Source organism: Chrysochloris asiatica, unplaced genomic scaffold, assembly GCF_000296735.1.
Source record: "Chrysochloris asiatica unplaced genomic scaffold, ChrAsi1.0 scaffold00344, whole genome shotgun sequence".
Taxonomy (NCBI): Eukaryota; Metazoa; Chordata; class Mammalia; order Afrosoricida; family Chrysochloridae; genus Chrysochloris; species Chrysochloris asiatica.
This window is the reverse complement of record NW_006408862.1, coordinates 168665-183307: the sequence shown is the minus strand read 5'-3', so window position 1 is coordinate 183307 and position 14643 is coordinate 168665. Positions and strand designations below refer to the sequence as shown.

The window sequence follows — 14643 nt, the reverse complement described above, 5'->3', positions numbered from 1 at the left end:
GGGATGCCTTGGGTGGGTTGGTTTAGAACTCTCACATTGCAGAGAAACCAACTAGTTTCTCCAACTCAATCTACAGTCATATGTGAGACACGGTTTTTGGTTTTAAAATATGTTTAAATATATTTTCAATACTTTTATTTTCTAAGTATCTGTAACATCAATTGAGCTTCAAATCAAATTGTATCATTAGTACATAATCACAATAATAGGAAGCAAAAACTCACTTGCGAAGTGTTATACAGAATTTTCATCCCATTGGCATCAATAAATGCTTTTCTCCCCAGTTTGATGTTTGTAACACTTTTTAAACTCTGTAAAATTCCTTTCCGAATGAGCATGTTTCTATGCCGATTATCGTGACGATGCCAGTCTACATAAATTGATAAAAGTACTTGGACATATCCTCTGTCTACAGCTCTCCTGGCATTTGTTTCTTTGACAAAAGAAAATTAAGAAAGAATATTAAAAGAGATGATGAGAAAAAAGAATAAAAATTTAAATATTACCTCAACATTTCAATTAATTCTTAATTTCTTCTTCCCAAAAGAAAAAATAACATCCACATATTCATCTTAACTAATAAATAATTATGAGGGTAAGCCAGAAAGCATTGCTACACAAATCACAGAAAATTTTATTAAACAAAAATATCAAAATGTACATCTCCTCCATCTTGGTCCCACACTTCTGAAGGCACTGCTTCTATCTCTCTAAGCCTTCCCCAAAGAACGATAGGCTCTTCAATTTACACAACATCAAAATGGAAGTTTGGTCAACCCTGAGGGACATAAGTCATCTTCCTTTTAAATGTTGTATTTTGTGAACAAAAAAAGTTTTAAGGGGCAGTAGTATCAGGGCTATAGATTAAACAGGGTTCCCAATGAAATTCCCCAAGAACAGCCCTTGCTACCCTGAAAGAATGAGCAGCTGCTTTATCAGGATGGGAAAAAATTCCTCAGTGCAACTTTCCTGGTCTTTTTCTCAACACTGTAGTTTCAAATTTTCTGAAAACTTCTTCTAAATAAGCCCCCATGATCATCCTGTGTCCTCCAAGACAATCAATGAAGATTACCCCTTGGGGATCCCAAAAGACAGTCACCATAATCCTCTACGCTAATCTCTCTGCCTTGAATTTAACTGGCCCAACACATTCCCTTGGAAGCCACTATTTTGACAGGACCTTGCTCTCTGGATCACATTAATGAATCCAAGACTCGTTCATCCCTCATGGTGATCTGTTCCATAAAATCATCTTCATTCATTTCAATTTTGTTTAGAAGACTAACAAGAAAAAAACAGCTCTTTGAGCTACCTGGTCTTCACACAATGATCCTGGCACCTATCAAGCTGATGGCTTGCTAAAACCAAGATGTTCACTTAAAACTGAAAATGCCTAACCATGCTATCCCAATAACTTTACTAAGTATAACATTAATGGTAATTCTACAGTCTTCTTCCACCAGTTTCTGGAGTTCAGCTTCAGTTTCTGCATTTACCTGTCAAGGTTGACTGTCTTCCTGATAACAACCCATTTAAAAACTGTTGTTTTATGTGGGTCACCACTCCTAAACACTTGTGGTAAAGCTTCAGTGATTTGAGAAGATGTCCACTTGAGTTTTGTTAAAAATTTGGTATTAGCTCTGATCTCAAAATAGCTTTTTAATTCCCCATGGCAAAAATATATCCATTTTTTTGGGTTTAAGGCACCCTAACAAGACAAGCGTATTACTGAGAGAACTTGTCTCCAACCATATGCTGATCGCAGAAACATGTCTACACAAGTTACATTTGGAATAAATCTGTGCATGTATGAGATAGAACCCTAGTAGCAATACTTTTTGACTGACCTTCATACAATGAGTTCCAAAGGGCAAATGACAACATTTTCCAGAACCAACCCATCTGCTGTTTAGTGGTTTATAAGTATGAAAATCTTAATAAAAATAAAGTTAACCTTTTTAAATGTTAATAATAATTTTAATAAAATGTTAATAATGTTAATAATTATAACTAATAAGAGATTTATGTATTTTTAAACTTACAAATATATCTACTTTAATTACACCAAATGGAATACACAATCTTTTATTTACTAGCTATAAATATGATTTTGTTAAAAGCTATTATCATCATTGTAATTTTATTACAAACGTTAGGTTTTCATTAAAATTTACTCCATATATGTTTCTATTGTGTGGCACTGTAGGTTAATGCGCCAGACTGCAAAGCCGTTTGAACTGCAAAGTCGGTGGTTCAAGCTCACCAGCTGTTCCTCGGAAACCCTATACAGGGTCACTATGGGTCGGAGTTGACTCTACAGCACTTAACAACAACAGCAATTACACCATAATGATACAAATAGCCATGCCATACACAACTAAGCTAAATATACTCAATATCACTTTTCAGCCAGTGAAATGTAAGGAGCATGAGATGACTTGAATATAATGCTTTCCAGTCATTACTTCTTCAATGAAAACTACTTGAGATGTTTTTCTGTAAATGGCCAATTTAATCAGAGTAGAATTAACAGAAATAAATCCACAAATGTGACCTGATTTTATTATTTCTAAAGTGTTGAGATATAAGATTTTTAACCAAAACATTTTATCTTGATAAGATGGCAACAAGAGAATCATAACAAAATCGTGAGCCACCCAGAGCCACATTTGTGGACCAATTACAACAATTGCAAGATAATGCAGAATACTAATCTAGCAGAGTTGTCCCATTACAAAGGAATCCCAATCTCTTCCTAATCTCCTAAAATGGCCCCTTGGTTCATGGCATAAAGACTAAAATCAGTGTAAGAGTAAGGCTCTGCTACTTTTAGATACCTGAAAAACGTACTGCAGTTTCCAAATGTACTAACACCGAAACCCAAACCTATTGCCATCCAAGTCAATTCCAACTCATACTGACCCTGTAGGCCAGAAGAGAACTGCTCCCACAGGATTTCTAAGGCTATATATAATTTTTATGGAGTCCTGGTGTGGATAAGCACTGGACTGCTAACCACAAGTTGGTAGTTCAAACCCACCAACCACTCCTTGGAAACTTGACACAGGGCCACTATGAGTCAGGCATTTAGCAACAACAACAATCATTATGGAAACAGACTGTCACATCTTTCTCCCATGGAGCTGCTGGTGGGTTCTAACCATCAACCTTTCCATTGGCAGCTGAGCGCTTTAATCACAGTGCCACGTAACACAACAAACACAATGTAAAGATACTGAGATAATCTAAGTTATTAATGCCTCTCAGAAATGATGGCTTGACACTAGAAAACCAAAAGAAGTCTGCCAAGAGAATCAAGTGTTTGCTAAGGCTGTGTCCAACAAAAGTTTCATGTGTTTTAAATGAATATATATACTTTGCTTACACTAATTGGAGTACGTAAGCCTTTAGGTTACTAACTCTGAACATAGTTGTTTAGAGCCATTATGAGCATTGTAATTCCTATTACAAACTCTGTGCTTCTACTGGAAATGCCAATAGCATAAACAGTATTTATGAAAAATACTGAAATTTCTTATGGTGATGGTTATGTGCCATGGTTTCTCATAACTCAAACACAGGTGACGAGTAACCCTTAAAGGAGACTAAGAGAACGATCTGTAGTCTGCAACTGAACACAATTTTTTTTTTAATTAGTTAATTTGTCCTTTTTAAAGTAAATTAATGTTGCCTCACCCTTTAAAAAAATAAATAAATAAAAAAGGCAATTAAAAGAAAAGTAATTAGTGCACCAAAATGCCAGGGAAATTTAAAATACTATATACTACTAAATGTTATTTTTCATGTTAAAATTTCATTTACTTAGGGTATGTGTCATTTGAAAGCGTACCAACTATAAATTACAATTATTCTACTTATCAGTTACTTTTTTTTTTTTCCTGATGGAATAAACAAATATATTTGCCCACTACCCTTTGAAGAATTAGAGAAAAAGTAAAATGAAAACTAAATGAACCTGAAAATACCAGATTTCAGTCATTCTTTCTATAAAACACTTCTATTATACAGTTCACTTCTATAAAATACTTGAAACGTACGAGGGTTTTAAGTTTTCAATTATTTATAATTAATGACTTATCAGTCAGTGAATCTAACAATTACTAAGCTCTAGTAAGTTTGGTTTTAACAGTTATCCTATTATTCTATTCTACTACAAATAAAATTATGTATGCCTCTGTTAATTTAAGAATTAACCTTAATTTTTTACTTACACTTAATTCAAATTTAAGGGCAAGTTAGTCTTACCCTTGATAGGCAGTTTATTATGAACTGTTGCTCATTATGTCTCCCCTGGAAGAGTGGAGAACATTAAAGTCACCAACAGGGAGATTTAGGATTAAATGTGACTGTAGTTAAATGTTGATTGTAATAAACTAATCTTCCATGGAAGTATCCTTTATTTAATAAGTATCGCTGGTACTGCCAATAAAAATTATTATCTAAAATACTCAGTATATATTGGAGATACAAAAAACATATAAATGTAGATGATTAGTCTACAAAGGTATCATACAAAGGTAAGACACATTTACCCCAATGCTTCAGTTTTGAAAATAAACAGTGCTTTATTTTTAATGAAGTTAGACTAAAAATTTATACTGATGATTTCGCTCCTTTAATGTGATAAATTTGAATTTATGATAGAAACAAAATTTCTAATAAGATTTTTAAGTGAAAAGCATTTGTTATCAAAAGATAGAATACTGTTCAGGATACTCTCATAGCAGAAGTTCTCAATATCATAAGTTTCACTTAAAAAATACAATGCTTTATATAACATTTACATATTACTTTCCCTGTTAACAAAGTATTATATTTACATAAATAACATAAATAGGAAGTCAATGTACTTGAATAATTATATAAATATACTGAATAAATAGCTCAATCAATATGACATTAATTATAATGTGTACCAACTATACTAGAAGATCAATCATATTTTACAATAATATATCATAATCCAACTTTACACCACTCTGGAAGTTTGGCCATACACTAAATCTATAGCCTCAGTTTCTTTAAAATGGTAGACAGAATACTCAGAGAAATAAAATCTATTATTTCTAGTGTTTAAAAACTTACTTGATTTTAGCAATGCAGCAAGAGTGTCTAAAGCAACCCTGTCAACATGAGAAAACACAAACAACAACAAAACTAGTAAAATTAATCTACAATAGTAATTCCAGACAATCTTGTTAGATAAGTAAGTATTCTATTAACTACAAAATGTACCCTTATTAGTATAAACAATTACATATGGTGCTTCTCACCATATATCTCTCCATCTTAACATCTGATCTAAAATTTAAGTAGCATTACAAAAACACGAAAAAAAAATTTTTAAAGAAAAAAATTAGGATCATCTAAGTCTTTTTATCAGAAGAGTTAGATAAATGGAATAAATTACTTTATCTGTATTTGATCCTAACACAGTTCACAAATGACCCACACGATTTTAGGAATCATAAGCTCTGATTCACAAAGGGATTTACACAAAAACAAGCTTTAACAAAAATACAGTTCCTAATTCCAAATTTCTATCTATTTTGTTAGTTTTCTAACTTGAAAGTATCTTAGCTGTATCAAGTATCTTAGCAATGTCAAGTTATCACAGCTGTATCCAGCAACAATCTTCATATAAAAAGGTTACAAAAAATGCAAAATATTTTGGAAGTTAGGGGCTTGGAGAGAGGAAGCCCTTAATATTTGTTTAGTCATAATACAACAGTAAGACTTAAGGAGCCTAACTGATGTCTCAAACACTCTTGTTGTACTGAAGGTGCTTATAACAAATACTGTTAAACATGGTGGTATCAACTGCCATAAATCAACTTTAAAAATGCACAAAGCATATGAAAAACTTATTTAAATCATTCTTTTAAAATGAGTTACTGAAGAAACAACACTGAATCGCACTATCTTTCAAAATATATGGCTACAAACTACAGTACCTTGCAGGGAAATTTCAAGTAGATTAATTAATGTGCATTAAAATGTTTGTTTTCAAGCTTAAACATTTCTTTCTTTATTGAGTGTTTATTGAATGCCTACTAGATACCCACAACAGCAGGTTCTTCATGAATAAAAAATTACAAGACAAACATCTCCTCTACAGATAGCTTTACAGTCTAGACAAGGCAAGAAAATGTAAACACCTAGGGAAAATGATCAAATAAGTACTTTTTTTAAAAAGCAAAAATGAAGCAATAGAGTAGAAGCTGCATACATTAGTGTCAAAGGAGAGGTGATAGGTTAAAATGTGGGGAAAGGTATAGCACATAACTGATTAGAAGTAAGTAAGTTTAAGACAAATTTGACTCATAGTAAAACCTTAAAAAATAACACAGGACAAAATACAGAGCAAATGCTCAACAATTACGGTCAGCCTCTAGAGCAAGTTGTTAATAGTTATGCTTTGGTTTATTTGCACAAATAAATCATCCATGTAAGACTTACTCGTGATTTTTTAAAAAGCAAGGTTGCCACTGAGTTGATTCTGACTCTTAACAACCATATAGGACAGGGTAGAACTGCTCCTTAGGGCTTTATAGAAGCAGACTGAGCTTTCTCCTTCTGGCTTCACATCGCCTACCTTTCCAGTGAACTTTCGAGCACTTAACCACTGCATCATATGTGCAAAATAACAGCAAGACTGCTAAGATGCCAGAAAAATCTGGGAACAGACAGTGATGATACGCACACACAAGACAAATGGAACTGAGTCTCTGAATTGTGTATGTAATTAGTGTTGAAATGGCAAATGTTTTGTTATATACAAGGGGGGCTTCAAAAAATTCATGAATAAATGGAATAAATAGGTAATACAATTTTTTCACAAACTTTTTGAAGCCACTGACATTGGATTAATTCCAACTCATGGGAACGGTCAAGACAGGCTGTCCCATAGGGTTTCTAAGGCTGTAAATCTTTACAGAAGCCAACTAACATATCTTTCTTCTACAGAGCAGCTGGTGGGTTCGAACAATTGACCTTCAGGTTAGCAGCCAAGCATTTAACCACTGTCCCATCAGGGCTCCTTATAGATATACTTAGCACAGTATTTTCTAAAAAGGAAATAAGCTTTATGAAGTTGTGTATTGGATTCTCAATGCATTGAAATATCAGTAAGAAACTTTCCATAATTTTAGAGTAATACAATAAAATGTACGTGAAATTATAAAACTATTAAAATAAGGAAGGCTTTAAACTGGTTCTATGCTTACATGGAACTAAATGGTTCTCTTTTGAGTGAAGTGCAACTTATGAAAAAAACTATTCTTTGGCAAGACTTGTTACATGGCAAGACCATTAAAAGAGTAAAACATGGACAAGTGATAACAGTCAATTAATTAAGAAGATTAAGCATTCGTATGTACATGGGGACATCAAAAAGTTTGTGGTCAAATTCCACTGTTTTTTAATTCCATTTGTCCATGAATTTTTAAGCCCTCTCATCAACTTGCATGCAATCTCCACTAAGTCATCAAAACATATAAACAATGATAAAGCTGAAGGGAGAAAAAGACAGTACTGCAATAACAATTAGAGACTTTCATATAATACTTTCAATACTGAACAGAACATCTAGAAAGAAGATCAGGAAACACTATAAACCAACTATAGTTATATACAGCACTTCACCTAAAAACAACATACTATGTATTCTACTCAAAGGTTGGGAGCAAAGAGGAAGGGATCAGTAGTTGGAAAATATGGCCTTGGTGATAGAAATGATACAGGAGAATGCATGATAGAATTCTACAAAACCAATGATTTTTTAATTTCCAATACCTTCTTTAGACAGCATAAGAGACGACTATACACATGGACCTCACCAGATGGAACACATATAAATCAAATTGACTACATCTGAGGAAAGAGACTATGGAAAAGCTCCATATCATCAGTCAAAACAAGGCCAGGGGCAGACTGTGGAACAGACCATCAATTACTGATATGCAAATTCAAACTGAAGCTGAAGAAAATGAAAAAAACCCACAAGAGCCAAAATATGACTTTGAATATATCCCACCTGAATTTAGAGATCATCTGAAGAACAGATTTGATATATTAAACACTAAAAAAGACTGAAGAGTTATGGGGTGACATCAAGAACTACATCATACATGAAGAAAGCAAAAAGTCATTGAGAAGACAAGAAAGAAGGAAAAGGTCAAAATGGATGTCAGAAGAGACACTGAAACTTGCTCTCCAGCATAGACATGCTAAAGCAAATGGAAAAAATGATAAGGTACAAGAGCTGAACAGAAAATCTCAAAGATCAGCTCGAGAAAGTAAAGCCAAATATTACAACAAAATGTGCAAAGATCTGCAATCAGAAAACCAAAAAGGAAGAACACGCTCAGCATTTCTCAAGCTGGGGGAACTGAAGAAAAAATTCAAGCCTCAACTATCGTTACTGAAGGAGTCTCTGGGCAAATTATTGAATGATGCAGGAAACATCAAGAGAAGATGGAAGGAATACACAGAGTCACTGTACCAAAAGGAAATGGTTAATGTTCAACCATTTCAAGAGATAGCATATGATCAAGAGCCAATGATACTGAAGGAGGAAGTCCAAGGTGCATTGAAGGAATTGGCAAAGAACAAGGCACCAGGAATTGAAGAAAGTGAAGTGGCACTGGAGGCACTTACTCATCTCTGCCAAGAAATTTGGAAGACAACTATCTGGCCGACTGATTGGAAGAGATCCATATTTGTGCCCATTCCAAAGAGAGGAAATCACTGAACAATCTCTGTGATATCCCATGCAAGTAAAGTTTTGCTAAAGGTAATACAGAAACGACTACAATCATACATTGAGAGAGAACTCCAGAGGTTCAAGCCGGATTCAGAAGAGGCCGTAGAATGAGGGATATCATTGCTGATGTCCGATGGATCTTGGCTGAAAGCAGAGAATATCACAAAGATGTTTGTTGCTGTTGTGAAGTGCCGTCGAGTCGATTCCGACTCATAGTGACCCTGTATGGGGTTTCCAAGGAGCAGCTGGTGAGCTTGAACTGCCAACCTTGCAGTTCAAACGGCTTTGCAGTCTGGCAGATTAACACATACCGCCACACCAGGACTTCTAGAAAGATGTTTACCTGTGCTTTACTGACTACGCAAAGGCTTTCGATTGTGTGGATCACGACAAGCTATGGACAACATTGCGAAGTATGAGTATTCTGTAACACTTAATTGTGCTCCTGAGTAATCTGTACATGGACCAAGAAGCAGTTGTTCGAACAGAACATGGGGACAGTATATGATTTGCTGAATGTAAAACTTACAATGAAAAGATTAAATTAAAAAATTTTTAAAGTCCTGGACCAGAAGGTTTTACTGGGGAATTCTACCAGTTATTTAGAGAAAAACTTAATACTATTTTAAACTTAGCCAAAAAACAGCGAAGGGGGGAATACTCCCTAATTTATTCTATGAAACAAACATAACCTAGACACCTAAACCTGATAAAGAAAACTATAGACCAATATAGTAACAAAAATTCTCAACAAAATAACAGTGAACAGAGTCCAACAATACATTAAAAGACACACAGCCTGACCAAACAGGATTTATTCCAGAAATGCAGGGATGATTCAACATTAGAAAAAAATCAGTATAATATACCACATCAATAAGACAAAAAGAATCACATGATCACATCTATGGTTGCAGAAAAAACATCTGATTAAACCTTATATCCTTCCTTCATGAAATCCCTAAAGAAGACTGAAACAGAAGAAAAGTTCCTCAATATGATTCAGGGCAAATATGAAAAGCCAACAGCCAGCATTATACTTAATGAGGACTGAGAGCTTTCCCCTTGAAATCAGAAACAAGACAAGGTTTCCTGCTCTCACCACTTCTGTTCAATACTGCATCAGAAGTCCTAGCCAGACCAATAAAACAAGGAAAAGAAATAAATTCTCTTCACTTCTAGGAAGCAAGATTTTATAATCTGTATATCACAGGCTCTTGATGAGTCTTCCTCCAATCCTGATGCCACACTCTTCTTCACATAAATTCAGTTTCTCAAAATATTCGCTCAGCATACACATTGAAAGAATATGGTGAAAAAGGATACAACCCTGGTGCACATCTCCCCTGATTTACCACCACTCAGAGTTCCCTTGTTGTATTTTAACTGCCTCTTGGTCAATGTACAGGTTTCTCATGGTCACAATTAAATGTTTTGAAGTACCCATTCTTCAGTGTTATTCATAGCTTGTTATGATCCACACTGTCAAAAGCCTTTGCATTTTCAATAAAGCACAGGTAGGCATTTTTCGGATATTCTCTGCTTTCAGCCAAGACATCAACAATAACATCCCAAGTTTCATGATTCTTCTGAATCTGACTTGAGTTTCTGGTAATTTCCTGTGAGTGTACTGCTACGACCATTTTTTAATTATCTTATGCAAAATTTTACTTATATGTGATATTATTTGATGATTTTCACATTCCATTGGGTCATCTCTCTTTGGAATGGACACAAATAAGAGTCTTTTCAAATCAGTTGGCAAGGTAGCTGTCTTCCAATTTTCTTGACATAGACTAATGAGTGCATCCAGTACTACATCAGTTTGTGGACAGATTTCAACTTGTTTTCCACCTATTCCTAGGAACATGTCTTTTGCCAATGCCTTCAGTACTGATTGAACTTCTTCTTTCAGTACCACCAATCCCTGATCACATGCTTGCTCTTTAAATCATTGAACAAAGACCAATTCCTTTTGATACAATGACCCTGTATATTCCTTCCATCTCCTTTACATGCTTCCTGCATCATTCAACATCTGCTCACAGAATTCGTCAATCTTGTAAGCTAAAGATTGAATTTTTCTTCAGCTCCTTCAGTTTGATAAATATTGACCGTATTCTTCCCTTTTGGAAAATCACATACCCAACAAAATTGCCTCTCAAATATGAAGATGAAATGAGGACATTTCCAGATAAATAGAAATTAAATGAATTTATAAAAACCAGATCAGCCTTACAAGAAATACTAAATGGAGTTCTTCGGATTGAGAACCAATGACAGTAGACAACAACCTGACGCTAACATACATGACAACACCACCAAAAATCAAACCTACAAAACTGAAATCAGGGGACCAGAGAGATCAACTTGTAACAAAGACAAATTACTGAGCAAAAAGAGGGAACAGTACAATTACACAACCTCCGAATACAGAGGAAGTCAAATGGATTTCATGGCAGAACAGACTGTTTTTAAAACTGGGAAGAAATTAATACACTTTTACTTGGGTGAAGGGGAAGGCAATATACAACTGTATAAATACACAGGCTAAACAGTTGTGGAAGGGAGAGTAAAAGTATACACACAAATATATACAAAGATGTGACAGGGGTATTTGTACATGAGTATTTGCCTTGCTGCAAATATATCCATTAATGTGGACGAGCACACAGGATGCAAACTATGAATACTTCTAAGACATAACTAAAACAATTTGAAGAATTAGTTGTTGGGCCTGGAGGCTCAGAACAGTAGTCTCAGGGGACACACACCAAGGTAAACTGGCATAACATAGTCCACAAAGGCAAAGTTCTACATGCTACTTTGGTGAATAGTGTCTTGGGTCTTAAAAGGTTAAGACTAGCATCTAAGGTACAACTATTGGCCTCTCCCTGTCTGAAGGAAAGAAGAGTAAAGAAAATTGAAGAAACATGGAAACTGTTAGTCCAATCAACTAACAGGACATTTGGACATCAGTCTCCATGACCATGAGACCAGAACTAGACAGTGTCCAGATACCACTACCAACTGGTCAGTAAGGGATAACTTTAGATGATACTAGACAATGGGAGAAAAATGTGGAACAAAACTCAAAATCCTAAGAGACCAGGCTTACTGGTTAGGTAGAGACTGACAGAACTCCTGAGACTATGACTCTTAGTCACCCATTAAGTCTGCAACTGACCTCACTCTGTGGCTCAATTTTCATACAAACAATGGTCGGGCCTATAAGGGGAACAATAACACTCGTGAGGTATGCAAATCTTAGAACAATCTCTGGAGATCAAAAGGTTAGCAATTACCCAAAGACAAAGTTCAGAAGGGTTGTTCAAGAAGGAGGAACGAAAACAGGAAGGAGAGTTTTAATCCATGAGAGGGAAACAAAACGTGTATGAATTGCTAAATGTAAAACTGGTATCTGCTCTGTAGAACTTCACCAATTCATAATAAAAAGTTGGGGGTGGGGGGGAGGGCAGCCAGATATTGGTATGTGGCCACCAACCTGAATGTGCCTGATCTCACCTGATCTCGAAAGCTAAGCAGGGTCAGGCCTAGTTAGTACTTAGATGGGAGATGGCCTGGGAATATCAGATATTGTAGGCTTTGTGTTCATGCACTCTGCCACTGGCCTCCCACTTTGGAGTCCTGGTGTGGCACTGTAGGTTAATGCACTGGACTGTAAAGGTCCATTAGAACCACAAAGTTGGTGGTTCAAGCTCATCAGCCACTCCTCGGAAACCCTATACAGGGTCACTATCAGTCGAAACCAACTAGAAGGCACATAACAACAAAAATAACTGATATAACAACAGACAAATAGACCAATGTAATAAAATTGAGAGTTCTGAAATAAGCCCACCTATCTATGGTCAACTGATTTTTTTAAAAGGATGCTAATTCCATTCAATGAGAAAAGAAGAGTCTCTTCAATAAATGGTGCTAGAAAAATTAGATTTCCACATGCACAAAATTAAACAGGATCCATGACTCACACCATACACAAAAACACATTCAAAATGGATTAAGGACCTAAGTGAGCAAACTAAAACCATAAAATTCTTGGAAGAAACACAGTAACACTGTCAGGCCTAATTGTCAACAATGGATTGTTGTTGTGTTGTTAAGTGCCATCAAATTGTTCCAACTCAAAGCAACTCTGTATAGGGTTTCCAAGGAGTGACTTGTAGGACTGAAACACCTATTAGGCAGTTAGCAATCCAGAGCTGCTCTTACAGCGCTACACCAGAACTCCAAACAGTGAACTATCCAGTAAAAAACAAAAGCACAAATAGCTAAAGACCAAATAAATACATGGAAACTCATAAAAGTTTAAAACTTTTATTCATCAAAAGACTTAACCCAGACTCCCACGAAGGGCCAGTGGGACGGTGGTAGCTGGGTAGGGTGCATCATATAGCCTTGGGCGACTCAGCAGCTAACCGTGGGCAAGCTTTCTGTGTGTAAGCGATCTGGCAAAGCACTTCGTCTACAGCCGGGTCAAAGTGTTATGATGGCATCTGGTACCAACCTGGCTATTAGGATCCCCAGTAGTAAAGTGAAGTACTTGAGGCTCTCCAGCAGAGATGAGGGCTACATTGACCTCCAGTTTAAGAAAAGCCCTCCTAAGATCCCCTATAAAACCAATGCACTTGCCATCATGCTTTTTTGATTGGCCCCTTTCTTATTATCATAGGCTCCCTCCTGCTGGTAGGCTACATAAGCAAAGTGGGAGCTGACTGGGCCAATTCCTGTCCTGATCATTGGCGTCTTGGTGTTCCTGCCAGGGTTCTACCACCTTCGTTCACATTGCCTATATGCATCTAAAGGCTACAAGGGGATACTCCTATGATGACATTCCAGACTTTGATGGTTAGCCCCCACTTCATGCCAGAGAAGAGTCATAGATAAGAATGAATCAAATTTAAGACATTGGGCAGAAACTAGCTATGAGCTAACATATTCTATAGTTTGCAGGTGTTTAACAAAGTATGGCCACATTATATAGCTTTGCCCCAAAGATATTAACTGAGCTTACAGGTAACTAATTAGGACATGCTTTGTTTTCCATCTCCTGGACCTGACAAAAAACCTTTGGCAAGTGTTCCCACATGAATCTGTATTATGGAACAATAGTGATGGTCATTGTATGAAGAAATTGGAAGCTATTCTGTAGTGGAATGTGTTGTAGCCACCATCCTTTCTAGATTTGAACATTTCTTTTAAATAAAAAAGAATTAATTGAAAAAGTGAAAAGACATGCTACTAACTGAGAGAACAGCTTTGGAAGCCATATTTCCAACATGAATCTAATAACCAAAATACATGTAAAGCTTCATGTTGCTGTTAAGTACCGTGGAGTCAGTTCCGACTCATAGTAACCCTGTATAGGGTTTCCGAGGCTGTAAATCTTTACGGGAACAGAACATCTCATCTTTCTCCCGTGGAACAGCTAGCCTGACTCGTAACCACTACAATATCAGAGCTTCATATACATATAATGAAAAGAAAAATAATCCAATTATAAATGGACAAAGAACCTGAATACACATTTCACCTAAGGTATTCAAATGGCCACCAAATACATGAAAAGATGCTCAATGTCATATTATCCATCAGAAAGAACAAATCAAAAACCACAGCGAAGAGAGAACTTTCGGCGCTTCCCTGACCGGGCAGCACAGAGTAGACACTGGAGAGGGAGAGAAAGGAATAGTCAGAAACATCACACTAGAAGGCTTGTAAGTCCGTCTTCTGCCTATGACTGGTTGGAATACCTAAAATGAGGCGACAGCATACCCCGTGAACAAGGCTTTCTTGCGGAGCCTTTGCAATACATAAAACTATAGGTAGAAACC

The 14643-nt window shown here is 36.0% G+C and overlaps 1 protein-coding gene and 1 pseudogene across 1 annotated transcript in view; one reads left to right on the top strand and one right to left on the bottom strand.

The window, feature by feature from the left end:
- AGTPBP1 (ATP/GTP binding protein 1) overlaps positions 1-14643 on the bottom strand; it is a 219950-nt gene that overhangs the window by 139473 nt on the left and 65834 nt on the right. The window contains exons 8-9 of the mRNA XM_006875881.1: positions 5107-5144; positions 225-433 (exon numbers count right to left, since the gene is read on the bottom strand). Of these exons, the coding sequence (XP_006875943.1) occupies positions 225-433; positions 5107-5144 (247 nt within the window). The remainder of the gene's footprint in view (positions 1-224; positions 434-5106; positions 5145-14643) is intronic.
- LOC102841958 lies at positions 13296-13662 on the top strand (annotated as a pseudogene).